Raw genomic sequence first — 24,898 nt, forward strand, 5'->3', positions numbered from 1 at the left:
CAGTGGATGAGATATGAAATAACACACAGGGTGTCCCACACATTTAGGGTCAAAATTTTATGTATGGTAGATGCTCCTAACCTGGGCATTTTAAAAAACAGAATCAAAGATCTGGAATGAATATTTCAGATCGGTGAAAGATGTGAACGATAAAGCCATCTGAGGCACGTGTACGTCAACACCTTAGGTGTTATAACAAACATTTGCCCATTGCTTTGATGTTGGTGGCAGTTCCCTAAAAAACGTTGCATAATCCGTCCCTGATATGTCCTCGATGTAGTGAATCTTTTACTGTTTATGACTGGCGAAGGAGGAGTCGTAACCTCTACAGGAACTTGCATACACAAGCCGACTGAATGTACGCAGAAAAGTTTCGCAACAGTTTGTATCCTAAATGAAAACTGTATTTCACAACGGAAAGAAACTTATGAGAAAATCGTTTCTTCAAGCCTTATATTAAAGCCCACTAAATATGCTCTTAAATCGCAGGTTATCATTTTGCAGACACAGATATTATGTAAACAGCAAAAGCAATTTGAAACTCGTTTAAACAAAAAGTTCCCAGTGAGTACGAATTGTTTGTGTCAAACGCTTCTCAAACAGCCTGTAAACTAACCTCGTTGCTGCTTGTGGTGTACGCTCCAGAATCTCGCCTCTTTGAAGGGACTGGTCCTGTCTCTCCTGCCGCCGCATAGTACGTCCTGTAGTGATTCAGTCCGAAAAAGTCAGCAGACCCTGAAATGAAAAAAAAAGAACATAAGGTTTATAGATTATCTCTCCAAAGTCTAAACAACAAAAACATTTACCCTACCATTTTAAGTACTTAGCACGAACAGCAGATCACAATAAACAACTAGAGTAGCTCCAAGAAACGCGAGAGATTATGAGGTGGAATCCAAAATTTTCGGGACTGGTGCTGCCACCTGGAAAGTAGGAGTAGTAGATCTTTGCACCACTAGGTGGTGAGAACTGCATATCTGATGAGTCAGTGTGCGGAGTGGCATTCAGCTGGGAGAACACGTTGCGTGTCCACTGTGATTTCCGTAATACTCTTGTGTTTGGTGTGTGGCGATTTTACGATGGATCCGCCAACAGAACAGTGTGTGAGTATCAAATTCTGTGCGAATCTTGGGAAAAGTGCTACGGAGACCCTTGCAATGATGCAACAAGTGTTTGGGGGACAGAGCATGAGCCGTACACATGGGTTTGAGTGGCATACTCGGTTCAGGGCCAACCGTACGGACGTCGAGGACATCGTTGCCAAACAACAACAATTGGTTTGTGAGGATCGACGTCGAACCATTCTAAACCTTGCGGATGAAGTGGGTATTGGTTATGGGACATAGGAACAAATGTCGACTGATGAACTGAGCATGCATCATGTCACCACAAAATTTGTGCCAAGGATCTTCACTACCGATCAGAAGGCACAGGCTGTTGAAGTGTGCTTGGACCTTAGTCAGACCGCATCTGATGATCCAACCTTCTTGTCATGGTTTATCACCAGCGACGAGAGCTGGATTTACGTTTATGACCCAGAGACAACGCAATAATCGTCCCAGTGGAAGAGCCCAGGCTCTCCAAGACCAAAAAATACGAGACAGGCGAAGAGTAAAGTGAAGAGCATGATCATCGTTTTCTTTTATACCAAGGGAATTGTGCACAAAGAATTCGTCTCACCCAACCAAACAGTGAATTCCGCATACTAGTGTGACGTTTTGCGACAGCTCCGTGATAACGTGCGGCGGCGACGGCCCTAACTTTGGCGTCAAGAGAACTGTCTGCTGCATCACGACAACGCGCCAGGACCTTTCTGGCAAAAAACAACATGGCGGTTGTACCTCACCCACTGTACTCGCCAGATTTGGCACCTTGCGACTTCGTGCTATTCCCAAAACTGAAGCTCAAGTTGAAAGGCCGTCGGTTCGACATCTAGAGAGGATTGAAGAAGCATCGATGGCAGTGATAAACACCGTCAAAGAACCGGACTTCCAGAAAACGTTTGAGCAGTGGCAGAAGCACTGGTACCGGTGCGTATTTGCGGATGGGAATTACTTCGAGGGTGATGTTGACCATTAGTCCAAAGGTAAGGTTTTCAACAGATGGCAGCGCCAGTCCCGAAAATTTTGGATAGGTCCTCGTCTACTTTCATGTAATATTTGTGGCACGTATGTATCACACACTAGGTGTACTTCTTTCCTTGTTTATTTAGCCCTAAGCGTAATGTATTAGCGCACTTTATACAACAGTGGCCAGGTGTGGATCGAATCCCGACGCCCCTCTCAATCCATTGATATGATGTCATTCCCTCACAGTCCTCGTTGTTTTGCTTTTCGATACATTGGGTCCCTAGTTCTGAAGATGGAAGACTCAGACTTTGGTGCTGAATATCGGCTCGCCGTCAACCTTAGCGAACAAAAAGGTTGTTGTACTATCTGTTAGAGGGGCAGAGCTAGTCTCCTTTCGCGCCTGGATGACCTTCTAAAGCTGTTAGAGGAAAGGTTGTGTTGTCAGCGCTTTTTCGTTCAGTGTCAGGGTAACATTGGCACAATACAGAAGCACCTACGATATGAAAACATACAAAGTAGAATCTACAAGATTCCGAGGTAGACGCTGCACATGGAATTTCTTCATTTTGTTTCATTGTAGCAAGCAGCTGTCTAAACGGTTGATTATCCTTATATAGCGAGTAAGAGTTTTAATTAAGTGTTGAATCTTTTTCCTTGAGTCATTAGTGTTCTATCTGGTCTGATGCAGCCCACCACGAATTCCTCTCCTGTGCCTAGCTCTCCACGTCAGAGCTGCAATTACACCCAGCATCCTCAGATATTCGTTGTGTGTATTCCAATCTCTGTCTATCTCTCCCGTTTTTACCCTCTAAAGCTCCCTCTAGTACCATGGTGGCTGTTCTCTGATATCTTTACGCGTGTCCTGTCATCCTGTCCTTCCGTCTTGTCAGAATTTTCCATGAGTTCACTTTTCACCGATTCTATGGAGAACTTCCTTATGAGTCCACCTAATTTTCAACATTCTTCTGTAGCATCACTTCTCAGACGCTTCGGTTCTCTTCTTTTTCGGTTTTCCCACAGTCCATTTTTTCATGCTGCGCTCAAAATACTCATTCTCAGAAATTTCTTCTCAAATTAAGGACGATGTTTGATATTAGTAGATTTCTCTTGTACAGGAATGCCGTTTTTGCCCGTGCTAGTCTGCTTTTTCTGTCCTAATTGCTTCATCTGTCACAGTTTATTGTCCTTTCAAGTGAAAAGCGTCTGGCTGTAGCCAGCCTGGCGTTTCATTTTCATTAAGCACTTAAATTAATTCCATGATGTGATACGCAGAGTTTCTGTTTTCGATAGAGTAATGCGTGTATAATGTGTTACTTGATTTGTTAATAGGGCAAAAATGAAGATTGTGGATGTGAACCTCTCTGTGGTGTGCGCCCTGTAAGACCTTCGGTACACACACCATCAGATTATTTGACTTGTCGCTCTAACGAAGTAGGCGAGAGTCAGCAATATGTCTTGTGGTCTTATCGTGGTGTGTTTATCTTCTGCCGTTAGGTCAGACGATAGAAATACCACTTGTACGCTTTGAGTAGCAGATTGACGGTGACCAACTTTAAACAGAAGTTGATTAATTTTCACACACATTTATTAAAATAATAAAAATCATAGATATTACGTAACTTGATTCTGGATGCTGCTAACAACTGACCATCTGCAGTTCCTTTGGTCTTGGTACGTTAATCTTATGCTCACATATCACTGATACTTGACAAAGTGTCTATACGAGGCGCATTCAAGTTCTAAGGCCTCTGATTTTTTTATCCGGACTGGAAAGAGATAGAAACATGCGCATTGTTTTAATATGAGGCCGCCTTCATTGTGAATACGTCCCAGAGATGGCAGCACCGTACGGCAGATGGAATTTTACTGCCAGCGGCGAGAATGAGAACTGTTTTAAATACTTAAAATGGCGATGTTTTCCTTACTTGAACAGCGTGCAATCATTCGTTTTCTGAATTTGCGTGGTGTGAAACCAATTGAAATTCATCAACAGTTGAAGGAGACATGTGGTGATGGAGTTATGGATGTGTCGAAAGTGCGTTCGTGGGTGCGATAGTTTAATGAAGGCAGAACATCGTGTGACAACAAACCGAAACAACCTCAGGCTCGCACAAGCCAGTCTGACGACATGATCGAGAAAGTGGAGAGAATTCTTTTGGGGGATCGCCGAATGACTGTTGAACAGATCGCCTCCAGAGTTGGTATTTCTGTGGGTTCTGTGCACACAATCCTACATGACGACCTGAAAATGCGAAAAGTGTCATCCAGGTGGGTGCCACGAATGCTGACGAAAGACCACATGGCTGCCTGTGTGGCATGTTGCCAAGCAATGTTGACGTGCAACGACAGCATGAATGGGACTTTCTTTTCGTCGGGTGTGACAATGGAGGAGACGTGGATGCCATTTTTCAATCCAGAAACAAAGCGCCAGTTAGCTCAATAGAAGCACACAGATTCACCACCACCAAAAAAATTTCGGGTAACCGCCAGTGCTGAAAAAATGATGGTATCCATGTTCTGGGACAGCGAGGGTGTAATCTTTACCCATTGCGTTCCAGAGGGCACTTCGGTAACAGATACATCCTACAAAAATGTTTTGGAGACCAAATTCCTTCCTGCACTGCAACAAAAACGTCCTGGAAGAGCTGCGTGTGTGCTGTTTCACCAAGACAATGCACCTGTATATCGAGCTAACGTTACGCAACAGTTTCTTCGTGATAACAACTTTGAAGTGATTCCTTATGCTCCCTACTCACCTGACCTGGCTCCTAGTGACTTTTGGCTTTTTCCAACAATGAAAGACACTCTCCGTGGCCGCACATTCACCAGCCGTGCTGCTATTGCCTCAGCGATTTTCCAGTGGTCAAAACAGACTCCTAAAGAAGCCTTCGCCGCTGCCACGGAATCATGGCGTCAGTGTTGTGAAAAATGTGTACGGCTTCAGGGCGATTACGTCGAGAAATGACGCCAGTTTCATCGATTTCGGGTGAGTAGTTAAATAGAAAAAAAATCGGAGGCCTTAGAACTTGAATGCACCTTGTACATTTCTCTTCATGGTTATGTACGGGAATATGATTATCTTATTAGGCGCAGACTGAAACTTGACTATAGACTGGTACAGACAAATGCAGACTAATGCAGACTTACTCCTTGGAGGTCTGTACACTCGTTATGATACCTCACGCGTTCATGTATCATTGCGCAAGTGTGATCTGTGAGGAGAAAAGTTTCTACATTAGCAGCAATCTCATTGGCTGCATTACATATTAATATGTGGATCAGCGGAAGCAGAATTTGGTCCATCTCTAAGACAGCGCCATCTCATAGTGCGGAGACGGGCGAGCACTGCGCCTGCACTGTTGTGCTTAGCAGAGCGCGCTCTAGTGGTGAAGTTGTGTATGCGCTGACTATGCGGAACTATGTACGCAACACTTTCCTTTTCTTTTGTAAGACTTTTTTCCGTAGTGAGTGTGTATGTATTTGCTGGTCTAACGGTCGAACTGTGGCCCAGGCGGTTCTGTCAGAGTGTCATAATGGAGGTTAGGACTGGGTCCCGAAACTGATCGGTACCTGGGCCATCGTGTACCACTGGCCGGCTGCCATTTCGTTATCAGCACAGGTGGGCAGTCGGCAAGTGTCATTTCTGTAAATCCACTCTGGTAAGGGTCCCAGACTTTTGAGCAATATTCAAGAATCAGTCGAAAAAGTGTTTTGTAAGCCACTCCCTCAGTGGAAGAAGATGCTTCGAAAGAATCTCAGTTTTTCCTTCAATATACCCTTAGTTTGGACACCATATTAAAACGTGGTTCCTCCTACGAAGCTGAGATAAAACAATACACTTATCGGAAGAAGGGGTACAGCCCGCAATAGGTCGCCAAATCAAGATGAAGACAGTTTGACTTAATTGAGTATATAGTTCATGATCTTATCCATTAACTTATCACACTTTTAAATTAATTATGTCAGTACACGACTAAACCACGAAAGTGTTTTTCGTAGTGAAATAATGTGAGTCAGTGTTGAATTGTTGGACAGCTACAGTACTCACCTCTAAGGTACTCGATCTCTTCCTGTGTAAAAGTTGGCAGCCTTGAGCGGGGTCTACCCTCCGCTTCGCTATTGGCGTCTACCCTCTGTCGGACGACTGCCGGATAATCCCCATCTTCACTGAAGATCGGATGTGCGAAGATGCCATCCTATAGAAAAGGAAATGTTACCTGTTATTGTCGCAACCATTAAACTTAATAATCAAGTGATTGATAATTTAGTATGGATGTCATTTTATTTGTATGATATTGATTAAGATGAGGAAAAGTAATTGTGTTCAGCCATACGTATGTGCCACTGTAATAATAAGAGTCCATTTTTAATTATGCCAGCTATACTCTAACCAATAGTTCAGAGCATAAAGGTCGTAAAACAACCTTCACAGTATACTTACCTCAAACTGCATGTACCTGTCGACTGCCTCTAAGTCCTCAGTAGAATTGCTAGCTGGTTCTATGTTCTGGATGTTAAGTGTGATTCCCACACTGCCTGAAACGTAATACGAGTAAATTAACCACATTCTCCAGCAATCATAATATCTGTACCAGAATGAAAACATAGTCTACTATTAAAATACACAGTCCAGTCACGTTAATGTGACCTACGCCTACGTTCGACGTCAACGCGCAATAAACAATCACAATGAGCAGGGGGCAGCACTAGCAGTGGAGGGCGTATAAAGAATGTTGGGGGACGCGGGAAACAGTGCAGCTGCTGTCCTAATGGCTTTCGGGTCAGGGGTGGAATCATTTCCAAAACGTCGAAGTTTGTAAACTGCTCACATTCCACCATGTTTAAAGTACACCTTTCATGGCAAAATGGCGCTATCCAAAACCGGCGCAGATGCAACTGTGGTGCAGCATGGGTGTAGACGACGGATGTTATAATGTTTACAGTTGAAAAGACGTGCAATCGTTGAACAACTGACCGTCCAGATGAACCAAGCTGCCGGCCGTTGTGACCGAGCGGTTGTAGGCACTTCAATCCGGAACTGCGCTGTTGCTAGAGTCGCAGGTTCGAGTCCTAGGGGACTGATGACCTCAGATGTTACATCCCATAGTGCTTACAGCCATTTGAAACATTTTGAACCAATCTGCTGCCAACAGTGTCTCAACACCACTTTGCTGTGTATGGGCCTCGGTAGCAAGCGCCTGATTCGTGCGTCCATGCTGACTGCTGTTCATCGATGACGAAGCTGGAATTAGCACGCCAATACCGCAAAATGGACGTCCACTGAGTGCGGCAGGTGACCTTTTCAGATAAATCCCGTTCTATGCACCATACTACAGATGGCAGTTGGTGTGTACGGCGTGGATGGTCTGGAAGCAAATAGCCTGCGACCATCTCCGGTAGGGTCCAGGCCGGAGTAGAGAGTGTTATGGACTGGGGAATGTTTCGTAGCATTGCGTTGATGATCTCTTCATTCTGGAAGGCTTAATGGATGAACACAATCATGCACCTATCATTGGGGACCATGTCCACCACTAAGGGCAATTTGTTTTTCCTCGGCAGAAAGACATCTACCAGCACCATAATGCAACGTGTCACACAGCTCGCAGTTTATGGCATGATTTGAAGAGCACCAGGACGAGTTTAGTGTGCTCCCCTGGCCGCCAAACTGCCCGGGTTTAAAACCAATCGAGGATCTGTGGGACCACCTTTATCGGGCTGTACGCACCATGAATTCTAAACCGAGAAACCTAGAGCAGCTGACCGCATAACTGGAGTGGGCATGGCTCCACCTTCCAGAATTGGAATGGGGATGGCTCCACCTTCCAGAACTGGAGTGGGCATGGCTCCACCTTCCAGAACTGGAGTGGGGACAGCTCCACCTTCTAGAACTGGAGTGGGCCTGGCTCTACGTTTCAGAACTGGAGTGGGGATGGCTCCACCTTCCAGAACTGGAGTGGGCAAAGCTCCACCTTCCAGAACTGGAGTGGGGATGGCTCCACCTTCCAGAACTGGAGTGGGCATGGCTCAACCTTCCAGAACCTCACTGACGCTCTCCGTACACGACTCGCAGCGATCCGCGCTGCAAAACGTGGTTATTCAGGCTTTGGACAGGTGGTCGCATTAAAGGGGGGTAGGACGTCAAACGGGCCGACCTGTAGCAGGAGAGACATCACAGGACATTTTAATTTCCTGTGTCAATACTTTTACAAATAAATTCATAAAACTTTGTCAGCATCACCAGGAGGGATTCAGGATTCACACTCACTGAAGTGGAAGTTCGAAAACATAACAAAATAATTTTCATGTGTGAAATTTCATCATTTTTTCACTTACTAATGGCTGCATTTGTTGCTATAGGTAAACTTTTCTTCATAAGTTAGAGAGATTCTTCGATGAATTGTGCACAGCATACAAACCATACTCACAGCTGTATGAAACTCTAGAATTTATTTAATTTATGAAAAAACGAATGAACTGTTATATTTTAAACTTCATGTTCAGGAAAAACACAAATTTTATAGTTAATTACCTCAATTTTACCACAGTTTTTAATAGATTTGGAAAATTCTAGAGTTTCATACACCTTTAATTATGGTTTGTATGCTGTGCACAATTCATCGAAGAATCCCTCTTACTTATGAAGAAAAGTATACCTTCAGCAACAAATACTGCCATTAGTAAGTGTAGAAAAGATGAAATTTCAAGTGTGAAAAAAATTATTTCGTTATGATTTCGAACTTCCACTGCTACGAGTGTGAATTCTGAATCCTTCCCGGTCATGCTGACAAAGTTTTATGATTTATTTTTTTTTTTGTAAAAGTATAGACAGTGGAAATTAAAATGTCCTGTGGTGCCTCTCCTGCTCCAAGTCGGCCCGTTTGACGTCCTACCCCCCCTCCCCCCTTTAATGTGACTGGACAGTGTATATTGGTCTTACATAGAGATATAGCTTTGTCAGTCGAAGTTTTTAATCATACAATGTAGGCTTTCACAGCCGGTGTTGTCTTCAGTTAAAACCTCCGGGCTGAGAGGCGGTGGTCGCTGTATAAAACTTCCACCTTCGTTTCGTCTCCATCTGCAGGAGACATCTTCTGAGGTCGTCCGGCTACTGCCAAAGGTGGAAATTTTATACATCGACCACGGCCTCTCAGCCCGGAAGTTTTAACTCTCAGCCCGGAAGTTTTAACTGAAGTCGAAGTTTTTGTTCAACGGTAGCAACTACATTCAAACGTGCTTTATTTGGGAGGAAACGGGTGGAACTATTTCACGCATTCTGGGAAAAAATGGCCCCTTTAGAATAACTATTAGCAATTCTAAAATGTAATGATGTCCTTCCAGGTACGTTCTCCGCTTTCTAAGAGATCCTGTCAATTCAGATATCTACAAAATCAGCGCCAAGCACGCTTAACACGTCCAATACCCGTCGTGTCCATTTCACAGCTGAAGATTTTTTTTACAAAATTCACTCTTAAGGGAAGATCTCTTTACAATAAAATCAAAATTGTCAGGTCATAGCTCAGAAAAAGGCAGAACGTTAGCAGTGACTACAATAAAAATTGTTCATTTTACCTATAGAATATAAAACATGAGAAAAATGCTGTGACGTAGGTGGGTGGTAAGGAAGTTAACCTCTCAATTAGTGTGGCTCTGTTATTGCCTGTGAATCTAGATGTCACTAAATTGTGCTTAAGGAATTTATAGTCGCGTTTCGAGAGCTCATAAGACAAGGGTTATGGCGCCCTTATTTAAAAATGTGTCTCACGTGCTTCACACATAGGTTCGAGCATATGGACTGTGAATGGTACGGTAATTACTCCCCAGACTCTCGGTTAGGGCATTAGAACTCAAAGCGACAAAAAAAGAAACGAAATCGGAAATGGTAGAGTCTCTTTTCGAATGTTATTTCATAATCTCGGTGTTTGTCCTTCCACCACGCGCGTAACGCATGCAGACATCAGTAGCAGTTATGGCTAAAAACTGCAGAAAGAACAACTCCTAAAAATGTCAACATGAGGATACCTATAAGGATGGAATTTCAGCTGAATATGTTCCATTCCAACCACAGATACCCGCTGACCTTTTGAGCAAAAGAAGTTGTTCCCAGTAACTGAAAAATCAAGTAGTAAAAAGTCACTGGAGCTGGCGGGAAGGTTCTCTGTCCTGAGTTACTCTTATAGGTCTGCTTCAGACCGCTGCAAACGTTTTCTTTTAATTCACTGGTATATGGCGTAAGTATCATGCAGCTAGTTCAATATTACTAATGTGATATATACGGTGGTTAAAGGACGTGAGTAAGGACATACAGAACATATAACAGGTATAACAAGTCTTTTTAAAACATTATAGTAACTGTCAACAAATATATTTCTTTCAGGTTATTGAAGAAGAATGGTAAAGAAGTACAGTAAAAATACATTAATTTAATCTGAAATTATAATTTTACCTATTCTTCTAGTTACACGCTGGATCTCATACTATAACGATTACACAATATGTAGCTGCTGCACTGTAGACCAACAGTACAAAAATTCTCCGTCTTAAGAGGCATTCTATTATAAATGCAGGTTACAATCTCTTAAAAAATCCATGTTGATTGAACAAATTGTTGCATTTTCTGGTGTAGGTATAGTGATAATACTAATGAAAAATTTGTGCTCCATTTTTCTCATCGTCCTCCACAGAGGACTTGATAGTCGCGTCATCACACACACGAAAGGAATACACCGTTTAAGTCAACTATTAAAGTTGAGTCGCACGAAATGTTCTGGGAGTTTCCGAGCCCATTCTGCGAAGGTGACTTGAGAAGTTGCCGTGATGAAAGTGCATCATTTTAATGAAGGCAGTTAAGTGCCGTCTGCCATATTTCCTAGCTGCAAATCACGATTTCATTGAGGTAAAAGTCTGAAAATTGTAATATTGGTGGCGTATGTGTTGTCACGTTGCTTCCCATTATTTTCTTTCTGCATGCCCTCACTGTAAGTGCGAGGATGTAGTCGAACAGACTGAAACTGAATTTGTCCAAACTGGATAAAAACAATTACTAGAAATTTCGATAGTTGCGCACAACACGGACTGTAAACATCTCTGCATGACTTTTTCGACAATTCAGGTGGGATGGAGAGGAATTCTTTCCTCACATCATGACCGATGTTCAAACATGGATTTCTTATAAAATGTAGGTTGATTGTCCGTTGTATATTGTGTTCTTTGCGAGAAGTTGACGTACTCATGTACAATGTGCTGATATCTACAGACAGTTCTCAGAAGCTACGAATATTCTAGCATAGTCGGCAATCTTCAACAGTAAATGCTCTTCAAGGCAACCACCAGGGTTTCTGATAATTGTGTGTGTGTGTGTGTGTGTGTGTGTGTGTGTGTGTGTGTGTGTGTGTGCTTAGGGGGTCTCTGCTGTTTCTGGCCAGGAATTCACTGACATATGCGTCAGCACTTTCTTATTATCACATGTGGCCACGTGCACCATGACTGTTCCCAGAATCCTGACATCACCGCAACTTTGTCCTGTAAAAGCCACACCCAGCCCGAGTCTCCCGCCCCACAACTCCTCCCAACCCCGAGCATCCCCACCCCCCCCCCCCCACCCCCCCGCGTCCTTGTGCCCCCTCTCAGTGAATCAGTGAATGGTGTGCAATTCAGCTCCACAGTCTTCGAACAATTTTTTTCATGATTTGATTGCTGTACAGCAAGAAGTGCCATCAAGAGTAGCCATCAGGTGAGAAGGAGAAGACTATTAGTAAGTATTTTGTCAATCAATCCCCAATAATAATAATTATTATTACTATTGTTTGTGAGTGTCGTTATACTTAGGCCTTTGTTACTATTGTTACAGACGAGGACACACAGGCATTGCACACATAACGGCAGAAACCACTGACCACGTTATCTCTGCCTGACCTGGTGTCGTTCGACTATGCAAAAGCTGCAGCAGCAGCAATGAACCACTGATCCAGTGCTGGCTGAGGACTTCCAGTGTTCTACAGCATACTAACGCCTCAACTGTACCAACAACAGCAACAAGAGTCATTCTCCATAACATGTCTGCCCGAAGTTTTGGATCCGGTGTTTTTAGATTATGCCGTACCACAGCCGCAGCAGCTACCAGAACTCGAGTCTCAGCTAAGTCCCGCAAGAGTACTGTTATTTGTCAACACATACAGTGTGACTGCTAATGGTTCTAACCGCATGAATGTAGGTGTAGCACCCAACAAAGACTCTGGAGTAGTTATAGAGGTAGAAATTGCACAACGTGTTTGTGCTAAAGAGTACTCATGGTATGAGTGTACTACCTGTCGTAGATCCCGAGGAAAAAACCTGTGCCCAGTAGTTGGAAGAAAGCATAGGTCAGATCTGTTGTACAAGGAGAGTAGCAGAAGTGATCCACAAAACTGCCGTCCTGTATCCTCGACATCCATTTGTTGTAGAATCCTATAACTTATTATGAGCTCAAACATAATAAGGTGTCTGGAACAGAACGACCTCCTCCACGTCAATCACCATGGATCTCGAAAGCATAGATAATGTGGAACACAAGTCGCACTTTTCTTACATGACATCCTGAAAGCCAATGTGCTGGCCAGGGCAGCAGTCGAACATTTTCTGTATCCAGAAAGGCCCGTACAGGACCTGCACCATGCGGTCGTGCGTTATCCTGCTGAAATGTAGGGTTTCTCAGGGATCGAATGAGGGGTAGAGCCACGGGTCGTAACACATCTGAAATGTAACGTCCACTGTTCAAAGTGCCGTCAATGCGAACAAGAGGTGACCGAGACGTGTAATCAATGGCACCCCGTACCATCACGCTGGGTGGTATGCCAGTATGGCGATGACGAATACACGCTTCCAATGTGCGTTCACCGCGATGTCACCAAACAGGGATGCGACGATCATGGTGCTGTAAACAGAACCTGGATTCATCCGGAAAAATGACGTTTTGCCATTCGTGAACGCAGGTTCGTTGTTGAGTACACCATCGCAGGCGCTCCTGCCTGTCATGCAGCGTCAAGAGTAGCCGCAGCCATGGTCTCCGAGCTGATAGTCCATGATGCTGCAAACGTCGTCGAACAGTTCGTGCTGATGGTTGTTGTCTTGCAAACGTCCCGATCTGTTGACTCAGGGTCGGAAACGTGATGGTACGTATTTCTCCTCCTTACACGAGGCATAACAACAACGTTTCACCGGGCAACGCCGGTCAACTGCTGTTTGTGTATGAGAAATCGGTTGGTAACGTTCCTCATGACAGCACGTTTTAGGTGTCGTCACAGGCGCGAACCTTGTGTGAATGGTCTGAAAAGGTAATCATTTGCATATCACAGCATCTTCTTCCTGTCGGTTGAATTTCGCGTCTGTAGCACGTCATCTTCGTGGTGCAGCAGTAGTGTAGAAGCAGTATTTCGTGATTTCCGAAAAGTATTTGACTCAGTACATCCACGATTATTATCAAAAGTACTATGCTATGGAGTACCGACAATTCCCGAAAACTGAGACAATGTTGTAATAACAGTGAGATGACAAAAGTCATGGGACAGCGATATGTACATATGCAGATAGCGGTAGTATCGCGTACACAATGGCGTACACACAGGGCAACGACACGATTATATCAGGATTCTGGGAATGACCTTGATGCAGGTGACCAGTTGCCATGATAAGGAAGTACAGATATTGATGTCAGTGAATTCCTGGCCAGGAACAGCTACCTGGCACATGGCGCCGCCCTGTTCCTATCGCTGCATGCAAATGGTTTATCTTACATGCATTGAGATAATGTTCTATGAGATGCCACTCAGTATCATACAGACACCAAAACTTAAATTTGTTTTGGAACTAACAAGACCAAAAAAAGCCCGAGAGTAAGCTGTGAGCAAATAACTGGCTAATGCAAAGAATGAAATTCACGTGCTGTTTATAAGAAATAAGATAAACAAGAGCTTAAAAACAAACGGAGAACTCTTCTCAATAATGAATAATTCAACTTCTAAGACACGTGAATGAACGCAGTAGGACATGAAGACTATGCCACTGACAATCCCTAGTGACAGAGGTTGATCGTTCGGAGTAAATGGCCGACAAGTACCTCTCAGGATATCACTGGAAAGGCGTCCCTCTGCGTTGGCTTCCGACAAGGCTCTGACTGATGGGCATTGTCCAACCGACTGACTGACGACAAAACCGGTCGGTCAGTCGGCCAACAAGCCTAAAGCCGTCAGCACATGGACCGTGCTGTCGAACGTTAGCGTTGAGCGTGCCAAGTTCAAAGCGCTGCTGAACGCTCAGGCACGATGTGACTCGTGCATACGGTACGTGGGCCCCAACGTGGTATACGCGATCGCAACGCACTCCAGCGGCACTTGAGGGATGTTTCTAGTTCGTAAATCACACTGTTTACTCAACGGGCGAGCGTAAAATTCCCACGTTAGCTCTATTAAAACGCACATTTCCTCCAACATCCACGAAAAGGAAAGTACCATGTCCAATCAATAAGGACGCACGGTTGTAAAAGTTCCATTACAAACAGTGCGGTACAAATTTGGATTACTTCTCCGCATAAGATAAACATTATTTCATCATGCCCACATTTTGGTAAAACCCCAAGTTTAGTCTTACTTAATCACTGTTCCTACCCAGTAGCAGAATCTTTGCAACATGTGAATTACGAAGGGTAAAAGAAAAAGGAGCAAAATATCTTTATACAAGTAGCGCAAGCTCTCCTGTAGATTAAGCCAATCGAACGAAGTCACCCCTCAAAAAAAGTGAACTTGTATTTACACAACATCAAATATTATAGTATATACTTATATTAAACTAATAATAAAGTATCAGAACCTAATAAAACGGCGAATGTTAGAAAAAAATTTGGAAGTGGCAAAACGCGATCCACCGCCCCAACTCATAGCTCAGTATGGGATGGTGACACTACCCATTACGCTTTTTTTTTTAATTAATTCTCATTTTGTTCGTCTCATCTGCTGGGGCGGACGTCGTAAGACGCCCTTTTGAGTTCACTGCTGATTGATTAACTCAGTTTTTTTAATTGCAAATGGCAGCTACCCCTCTGACCGAACACGCTGAGCTACCGTGCCAGCATTGTGCCAAACTCCCACCACACCCCTTGTATTTAATAATATTATTCTACCCCTTGCTGAAAACCTTACTCATAGCTATGTTACTAATTGAAATTTAATTATAACAAATTGACCAAGAACAACGCGTTTTGGGTGGATCTTCAGTGTGTCGTTGCCTTCAAATAGCCTACTCTCATAACACGCAAGTTACAATAATTCTTCTGCCACGAATATGATGTTCCTCATTATTTTATTGGAAAGAATCACACAGTTAACAACGGGTTTTCCAGTGATTCTCAATTTTCTGGTGCTCAGAAACGACATATATACTTATAGGCTTGAAATGAATGCCAATATGGCGCCTTACAACTTTCTACTGAAGGGAGACGGCGTGTGTTTGTGACGTAGGCGACGTTATGCCATCTCATTGGACAACGCTCAGACGCACGCTCAGAATATCTGACATGCCAGATGTTGCTCTGCACGTTCGGAAAGACTCCCGAACGTACTATGCCACTGTATGACGTCAGAAACTTGGCACGCTCAACGCTCAACGTTCGGCTGCACGGTCCGTGTGCCGACGGCTTAACAAGCATAACTTGTCAGCCGGTCGGTCGATGAATTGACAGGAATATGTTGTCGTCCCACCTAACTTGTACACTTGGCAAGTGCGTAAAAAGACCCTTCTACCTTGCCCGATGTAGGTTTTCTTGTGGATATGATAACCACTCCCAATAAAGTGATGAAAACATAAGAGTTTGTCACATAAAATGCAACAAATGAATGCAACAGTTTCACAGTCTCACAGTCTTCCCTGTGCTCTGTCAAAACATGTGCTTTTAACGTTTTCAAATTTTTCCGTGTGTAGACCGTCAAATACTGCATATGTCCAAGCAAATCTGAACAGGTCCTGGAATTTTGGAGGGGAAGTTGATTATGTGTGAGTGCCTGAACTTTGATAATTGTCTGAAAATAAAAAATGGAAGTTCTTACTCGGGGGGGGGGGGGGGGGGGGTTGAAGACTCGAACCAAGGACCTGTCGCTCCGCAGCTGCTCACGCTAACCACGGGACCACGGCGCTCCTGAGGGCACTCTCTCCTTGATGTTGCTTATCTTGCCCATGGATTACTCAGTTTGTATAATTTGCTTATTTTTTTCATAGTCCCACACAACTTCTTCCTGTTTTCTCGATTGATCTGTGTTCAGTTTTTCAAGACCTCTCCACTGTGCCAACTTATAGTTAAATCTGAGGGGGGTGTGATTGGGAGGTTACCTTGTAAGTTCTAGGGAGCTGATGACCTCAGCAGTTAAGTCCCATTGTGCTCAGAGCCATTTAAACCATTTAAGGAATGATGAAATAATGTTTATCTTATGCGGAGAAGTATTTCTAATTTGTACTGCACTGTTTTTAATGGAACTTTTATAAGCCTGTGCCTTATTGATGGGACATGACACTTTCCTTTTCATGTACGATGGACGAAATGTGCGTTTTAATAGAGCTAACGTGGGAATTTTACGCTCGCCCGTTGAGTAAACAGTGTGATTTACGAACTAGAAACATCCCTCAAGTCCCGCTGGAGTGTGTTGCGATCGCGTATACAACGTTGGGACCCACGTACCGTATGCACAAGTCGCATCGTTCCTGAGCGTTCAGCAGCACGTTGAACTTGGCACGCTCAACGTTAACGGTTGTCAGCGCGGTCCGTGTGCCGCTCTTCACTTTGCTTTGCGTACGCCCCTGTGTGCGCCTGGCGTTGCAGTGGCTGTGCTGTGGTACTGACCGTTCTGCGTGGCCCGGTACTGCTCGTCGTACAGGCGGTAGACGCGGCCGTGCGCCCTCAGCAGCGTGTGGATGGCCAGGTAGTCGCCGATGCCAGGCGCGGGCTGCGACGGCGCCGCCGTGCCCACCTCAGCGTAGCCCGAGACGAAGACGCCCGGCTCGTTGAACGTTATCCACCACTTCACCTGCGGAAAAGCGCACACTCAGCCGAGCTGTGGGGGCGTTATTGGGCGGGTATCGCCACCTTCACTCACCCTGTCACCGAAGTTGTCGAAGAGAACTCTGGCGTACTCCACAAAGTAGTCGGCGATCAGCCCGTTGGTCCAGCCACCGAGGTACTGAAGCGCTTGTGGTAGATCCCAGTGGTACATTGTCACCTGCACCATAAAAATCATATTTGCGGTTAGCATCTGATGACACTTACCAAGCTTGTGCAGCTCGCACTTGTAACACCGTGCCGCAAAAAGGCACAGTAACTGACAAGTGTCTGATTATTAGCAATCAGCGTGGCGACTGAGCTCAAAACAATTAACAGCTGCTGTGTGAACCTCTGCATAACACCATCAACTGTATGTCTGTATTTGTTACTTACACTACTGGCCATTAAAAATGCTACACCGCGAAGATGACGTGCTACAGACGTGAAATTTAACCGACAGGAACAAGATGCTGTGGTATGCAAATGAGTAGCTTTTCAGAGCAGTCACACAAGGTTCGCGCCTGTGGCGACACCTACAACGTGCTGACATGAGGAAAGTTTCCAACCGATTTCTCATACACAAACAGCAGTTGACCAGCGTTGCTTGGTGAAACGTTGTTGTGATGCCTCGTGTAAGGAAGAGAAATTCGTACCATCACGTTTCCGACTTTGATAAAGGTCGGATTGTAGCCTATCGCGACATAGCTGCTCGCGTTGGTCGAGATCCAATGACCGTTAGCAGAATATGGAATCGGTAGGTTCAGGGGGGGGGGGGGGGGAATACGGAACGCCGTGCTGGATCCCATCGGCCTCGTATCACTAGCAGTCGAGATAACATGAATCTTAACCGCATGGCTATAACGGATCGTGCAGCCACGCCTCGATCCCTGAGTCAACAGATGGGAACGTTTGCAAGACAACAGCCATGCGCACGAACAGTTCAACGACGTTTGCAGCAGCATGGACTATCAGCTCTGAGACCATGGCTGTGGTTACCCTAGACACTGCATCACAGACAGGAGCGCCTGCGATGGTGTACTCAACGACGAACCTGGGTGCACGAATGGCAAAACGTCATTTTTTCGGATAAATCCAGGTCCTGTTTACAGCGATATCGTGGTGAACGCACATTGGAAGCGTGTATTCGTCATCGTCATACTGGCGTATCACCTGGCGTGATGGTACGGGGTGCCATTGGTTACACGTCTCGGCCACCTCTTGTTCGCATTGACGGCACTTTGAACAGTGGACGTTACATTTCAGATGTGTTACGACCCGTGGCTCTACCCTTCATTCGATCCCTGCGAAACCCTACATTTCAGCAGGATAATGCACGTCCGCATGTTGCTGGTCCTGTACGGGCCTTTATGGATACAGAAAATGTTCGACTGCTGCCCTGGCCAGCACATTCTGCAGATCTCTCACCAACTGAAAACTTCTGGTCGTTGGTGGCCGAGCAACTGGCTCGTCACAATACGCCAGTCACTACTCTTGATAAACTGTTGTATCGTGTTGAAGCTGCATGGGCAGCTGTACCTGTACACGCCATCCAAGTTCTTTTTGACTCAATGGCCAGGTGTATCAAGGCTACTATTATGGCCAGAAGTGGTTGTTCTAGGTACCGATTTCTCAGGATCTATGCACCCAAATTGCGTGAAAATGTAATCACATGTCAGTTCTAGTATAATACACTCCTGGAAATTGAAATAAGAACACCGTGAATTCATTGTCCCAGGAAGGGGAAACTTTATTGACACATTCCTGGGGTCAGATACATCACATGATCACACTGACAGAACCACAGGCACATAGACACAGGCAACAGAGCATGCACAATGTCGGCACTAGTACAATGTATATCCACCTTTCGCAGCAATGCAGGCTGCTATTCTCCCATGGAGACGATCGTAGAGATGCTCGATGTAGTCCTGTGGAACGGCTTGCCATGCCATTTCCACCTGGCGCCTCAGTTGGACCAGCGTTCGTGCTGGACGTGCAGACCGCGTGAGACGACGCTTCATCCAGTCCCAAACATGCTCAATGGGGGACAGATCCGGATATCTTGCTGGACAGGGCAGTTGACTTACACCTTCTAGAGCACGTTGGGTGGCACGGGATACATGCGGACGTGCATTGTCCTGTTGGAACAGCAAGTTCCCTTGCCGGTCTACGAATGGTAGAACGATGGGTTCGATGACGGTTTGGATGTACCGTGCACTATTCAGTGTCCCCTCGACGATCACCAGAGGTGTACAGCCAGTGTAGGAGATCGCTCCCCACACCATGATTCCGGGTGTTGGCAATGTGTGCCTCGGTCGTATGCAGTCCTGATTGTGGCGCTCACCTGCACGGCGCCAAACACGCATACGACCATCATTGGCACCAAGGCAGAAGCGACTCTCATCGCTGAAGACGACACGTCTCCATTCGTCCCTCCATTCACGCCTGTCGCGACACCACTGGAGGCGGGCTGCACGATGTTAGGGCGTGAGCGGAAGACAGCCTAACGGTGTGCGGGACCGTAGCCCAGCTTCATGGAGACGGTTGCGAATGGTCCTCGCCGATACCCCAGGAGCAACAGTGTCCCTAATTTGCTGGGAAGTGGCGGTGCGGTCCCCTACGGCACTGCGTGCATCCGTGCTTCTTGACGTGCATCCGTGCGTCGCTGCGGTCCGGTCCCAGGTCGACGGGCACGTGCACCTTCCGCCGACCACTGGCGACAACATCGATATACTGTGGAGACCTCACGTTCCACGTGTTGAGCAATTCGGCGGTACGTCCACCCGGCCTCCCGCATGCCCACTATACGCCCTCGCTCAAAGTCCGTCAACTGCACATACGGTTCACGTCCACGCTGTCGCGGCATGCTACCAGTGTTAAAGACTGCGATGGAGCTCCGTATGCCACGGCAAACTGGCTGACACTGACGGCGGCGGTGCACAAATGCTGCACAGCTAGCGCCATTCGACGGCCAACACCGCGGTTCCTGGAGTGTCCGCTGTGCCGTGCGTGTTATCATTGCTTGTACAGCCCTCTCGCAGTGTCCGGAGCAAGTATGGTGGGTCTGACACACCGGTGTCAATGTGTTCTTTTTTCCATTTCCAGGAGTGTATATTTGTCCAATGAATACCCGTTTATCATCTGCTTTCCTTCTTGGTGTAGCCAGTAGTGTATTTAATTTTCAGTGGTTTTGGTGGTCAGTCCGCTCTCATCAGGCCCCTAGATACAGGAAACGTAACATTAGCATCACCTTCGCAAAAATACAACATAATAACAATAGTAACTATCACGAAACGAACTTACGTTAGCTACTATCATACCGAACCAAATGATATTACATCTGTTTGTGTCACCAGCAGTAACCTAAAATCATAAAAGAATCACAGTAACTACAGCTGTTCCGTTGTAACATTCATATTTACTGTTGCAAACAAAACAGCTGAAACAGTAGATGTATTGCTCGTTAGGAGCAGCCTTTCACATATATTGTGTAGGCATTTTATTCGTCACTCTTCTGATTGGTCTGTTACGAATTCCTCTCCTGCACCAACCTCTTCATTGCACAATAGCGCTTGCAACCTACGTCTCCACATATTTGTTGTATGTATTCCAATCTCAATCTTCCTCTATCATTTTTACCTTCTACAGCTCCCCCTAGTACCACTGAGATTATACACTGCCGTCTTAAAATATGTCCTGTCATCTTGTCTCTCTTCTCGGTGTTTTAGATACGTTTCTTTTTTCGGTAGTTCTGTGGAGAACCCCCCCCCCCCCCCCAATTCCTTACTTTATTAGTCCACCTAATTTTCAACTTTCTTCTGTAGCATCACATCTCAAATGATTCGATTCTCTTCTATTTCGATTTTCCCACAGCCCTTAATTCTCTACCATACAAAGCAGTATTCCAAATGTTTATTCCCAAAAGTTTCTTCCTCAAATTAGACCAATGTTTGATACTAGTAGACTTCTCTTGGCCAGGAATGCCTATTTTGCCTTTGCTAGTCTACTTTTAACGTCCTGTTTCCTTCGTTCGTCGTGTTTTATTTTGTTTCCAAGGTAGTCGAATTCCTTAATTTCGCCTACTTCGTGATCGCCAAATTTGATATTAAGTTACGCAGCTCGCTATTCTCATGTCTGCTAAATCTCATTACTTTCGTCTTTCTTCGATTTATTTTCAATGCATATTCTGTACTCATCAGACTCTTCATTCCGTTCAACAGATCCTGTAATTCTCCTTCACCTTCACTGAAGATAGCAACGTCATCAGCGGATCTTATCATTGATATCCTTTCATCCTGAATTTTAATCCCACTCTCAAATCTACTTTTAGTTCCGTCATTGCATCTTCGATGTAGAGATTGCACACTAGGGGTGAACTTGTCTTTGTTTAGAGGTGGAGCCTCTCCACGCCCACACCGTAATGATGGCCAACACAAAAGGTCTACTGCCATCTCTGCATTAGGGTTATTATTCACTAAAGTGAGGTGTCGCAGGATGTGGGTACTGCGATGTTTGCGTACGTCTGGTTAAGATTAACCATTAATACGCACTCATCTGGAGATAGATTGGTCGAAATCTGACGAAGGGTAGCGGTTTTAAGGGCAGGGGAAAAAAAGTGCCAAGGCAAGAGCCAAGGGAAAAAAACCTCTGCGATAGTTAGGTCGGGTGGTAAGAGCAGTACCGGTTGTCTTGCTGCCTGCGATAGGTTGTGCAAGGACAGGCTTTGTTAGTAGTGGGTATCATGCTTGTCGATACCTTGGCGTTGTGCGTTGTGCTTTCGGAAATAATTCCACAAACCAGCTCGCGGCTGAACCGAGATCACAACAACACACCCCCGCCAGTTTCCTAGCCCTACCGCTGCCGCCAACTACCGGCAACTGGCCACACGGCAGCCGCCGCCTCGCAAGTGCCGTTACCAACACGTGGCGCGGCGCTAAGAGTGTATATGTCAACTGTCACTGTCTTGTTTGAAGTCCTGGTATGTATCTTGAAGGTACGTATTGAATTTCGAGTACTTTGAACGTGTGAACGATATGGAAGCACTGTGAAATAGAGACGTAAGTGGAAGAATGTCTATTTTTGACATTTTGTTCACTTTGGGTTTAACAGAGAGGTTATGGCGGCGGGGTTTTAGTAGAGAGGTGAAGGCAGCGGTAGCAGTTCTAATCCTTTTTATTGTATATGGGACGAATGCTTTCGTGCAAAACACGTCAGAACAGAATTTGCTAGTTTCAATAAAATGGTTCTGACATGAATGATTTTCAGCTTTCAGTAAGTCTAGATTCTGACATGTATGATGATCTGTGATAACTCACCCGTCGTGTGACATTTGCATTCAAGAGGCATGGTTCAGAAGTCGAGTTTAAGAGTACGGTATGCTCTAATTGAAGGCAACAGAAACTAAACTGGTGAATAATACAGCATATTTGCTTGAACGTCATCAGCTCGCTCACTAAGTACTCCTAGGCAATATTGTTTCTCCCTTTTGGTCGTGTATAAGTCTTCTGTTAGGACTGATCCGTTAACTCCCTCGTAAGAAGTTAACACAAACGCATCATAACTCGTCACCAGTAACGGTACTGCACAGGAACGCTCAAATGAGCGAAATGATGACGTTCAAGCAAATATGCTGTATTATTCACTTGTTAGGTTTTGTTGCATTGAATTAGAGAATGAAAGCTTTTCTTTTTGATGTTCTCGCTCATGGTGCAGCATGCCGTCTGGGGCGTCTCCAGACACGTCTTCGACCTCCAGTCTCGTTGACTGAAGTAGAATTGTATTCAGTGATGAGACCCGCTTCGATTTGCGCCCTGATGAGGACCGTTCCAGAAAGCAGTGGGATACCAACCTGACTGTCATCTGCCATACAACGTGACAACCTGGAACAATGGTATTGGATGCCATTTCTTTACATCTACATCTACATCTACATTATACTCCGCTAGCCACCAAGCGGTTGTGGCGGAGGGGACAATTCGCGCCAAAGTCATATCCCCCCCCCCCCCCCCCCCCCTTCTGTTCCACTCGCGGATCGCGCGAGGGAAAAACGACTGTCAGAACGCCTCAGTACGAGCTCTTATTTCCCTTGTCTTTGAATGATGATCATTACACGATTTGAAAGTCGGTGGTAATAATATATGCTTTATATCCTCGGTGAAGATTGGATTTCGGAATTCAGAGAGCAGCCCGTTCTGTTTAGCGCGTCGTCTATCTCCAAGTGTGTCCCACTTCAAACTTTCTATGAGATTTGTAACGCTCTCGCAATGGCTAAATGTACCAGTCACTAAGCTTGCCGCTCTGCTTTGGATCTTATCAATCTCTTGAATCAGACCCAACAGACCCATACAGACGAACAATACTCTAAGACTGGACGAACTAATGTATTGTAAGCTATGTCCTTTGTTGAAGGGCTGCATCGGTTCAAGATTCTACCAATAAACCGCAATCTAGAGTTCGCCTTACCCGTTACTTGTGTAATCTGATCATTCCATTTGAGATCATTTCGAATAGTCACACCCAGATACTTGACTGATGTTACCGCTTCCAAAGGCTGATCATTTATTTTGTACTCATACATTAATGGGCATTTTCGCCTTGTTATACGCAGTAGATTACACTTACTAATATTGAGAGATAACTGCCACTCATTACACCACGCATTTATTTTCTGCAAATACTCATTGATTTGTTCACAACTTTCGTGAGATACTACTTTCCTGTGGACTACAGCATAATCGGAAAACAGTCTAAGGCCACTGTCAGTGCCATCAACCAGATCGTTTATGTAAATCGTAAAAGGCAGAGGACTTATTACGCTGCCCTGGGGCACGCCTGAAGTTCCTCTTGTTTCTGTTGAAGTTACCCCGTTCAGGACGACATACTGCTCCCTGTCTGTTAGAAAACTTTCTATCCAACCGCATATGTCGTTGGATAGACCGTAAGCGCGCACGTTTTGTAGCAAGCGACAGTGCGGAACTGAGTCTAAGCCTTTCGAAAGTCGAGAAATATGGCATCAACCTGGGAACTGGTATCTAGAGCCTGTTGTATATCATGCACAAAGAGGGCCAGCTGTGTTTCGCATGACCGCTCTTTCCTAAAACCGTGCTGGTTTCAGCAGATGAGCTTCTCAGAGCCTAGAGAGGTCATTGTCTGAACACAAAATAGGTTCCATGATTCTACAACAAATCGATGTCAGTGAAATTGGCCGGTAATTATGTACATCCGATTTTCTACTCTTTTTATAAAGTGCTATGACCTGGGCCTTCTTACAGTCCCGTGGAACTTTCCGCTGTTCCAATGATCTCTGATAGATGACGGATAAGAATGGTGCTATATTTGTAGCATAGTCAACATATAATCTTACGGGGATAGCGATAATCTTACGGGGATAGCGTAAGATAACAGACCCTTTAGTTGTCATCCGCTGCAGCCTTGCAACACAGCAGTACGTCGACGATATTCTACATCCAGTTTTGTTGCTCTTCATGGCAAGCCAATCTGGGCTTCCATTTCAGAAGATAATGCCTACCCGCACACGGCAGGAGTTTCTACTGATTGTCTTTGAGCTTGTAAAACCTCCTTTCGCCAACAAAGTCGCCGGATATCTCACCAACTGAGAACGGTGGGAGCATTATGGGCAGGACCCTCCAATCATCTCGGATTTTGACTATCTAACGCGCGAGTGGGACAGAATTTGGCACGATATCCCTCACGAGGACATCCAATAACTCTGTCAATAAATGCCAAGCCGAGTAACTGCTTGCATGTGGGG

At 45.2% G+C, this 24,898-nt stretch overlaps 1 protein-coding gene across 2 annotated transcripts in view; it reads right to left on the reverse strand.

The window, feature by feature from the left end:
- Nucleotides 1-24,898, reverse strand: part of LOC126281551 (myrosinase 1-like) — a 70,707-nt gene that overhangs the window by 22,022 nt on the left and 23,787 nt on the right. For both annotated transcript variants that reach the window (XM_049980615.1, XM_049980616.1), the window contains exons 4-8: nt 17,183-17,305; nt 16,930-17,113; nt 6,511-6,605; nt 6,118-6,265; nt 617-735 (exon numbers count right to left, since the gene is read on the reverse strand). In XM_049980615.1, the coding sequence (XP_049836572.1) occupies nt 617-735; nt 6,118-6,265; nt 6,511-6,605; nt 16,930-17,113; nt 17,183-17,305 (669 nt within the window). The remainder of the gene's footprint in view (nt 1-616; nt 736-6,117; nt 6,266-6,510; nt 6,606-16,929; nt 17,114-17,182; nt 17,306-24,898) is intronic.

Source organism: Schistocerca gregaria, chromosome 7 (assembly GCF_023897955.1).
Source record: "Schistocerca gregaria isolate iqSchGreg1 chromosome 7, iqSchGreg1.2, whole genome shotgun sequence".
Lineage (NCBI taxonomy): Eukaryota > Metazoa > Arthropoda > Insecta > Orthoptera > Acrididae > Schistocerca > Schistocerca gregaria.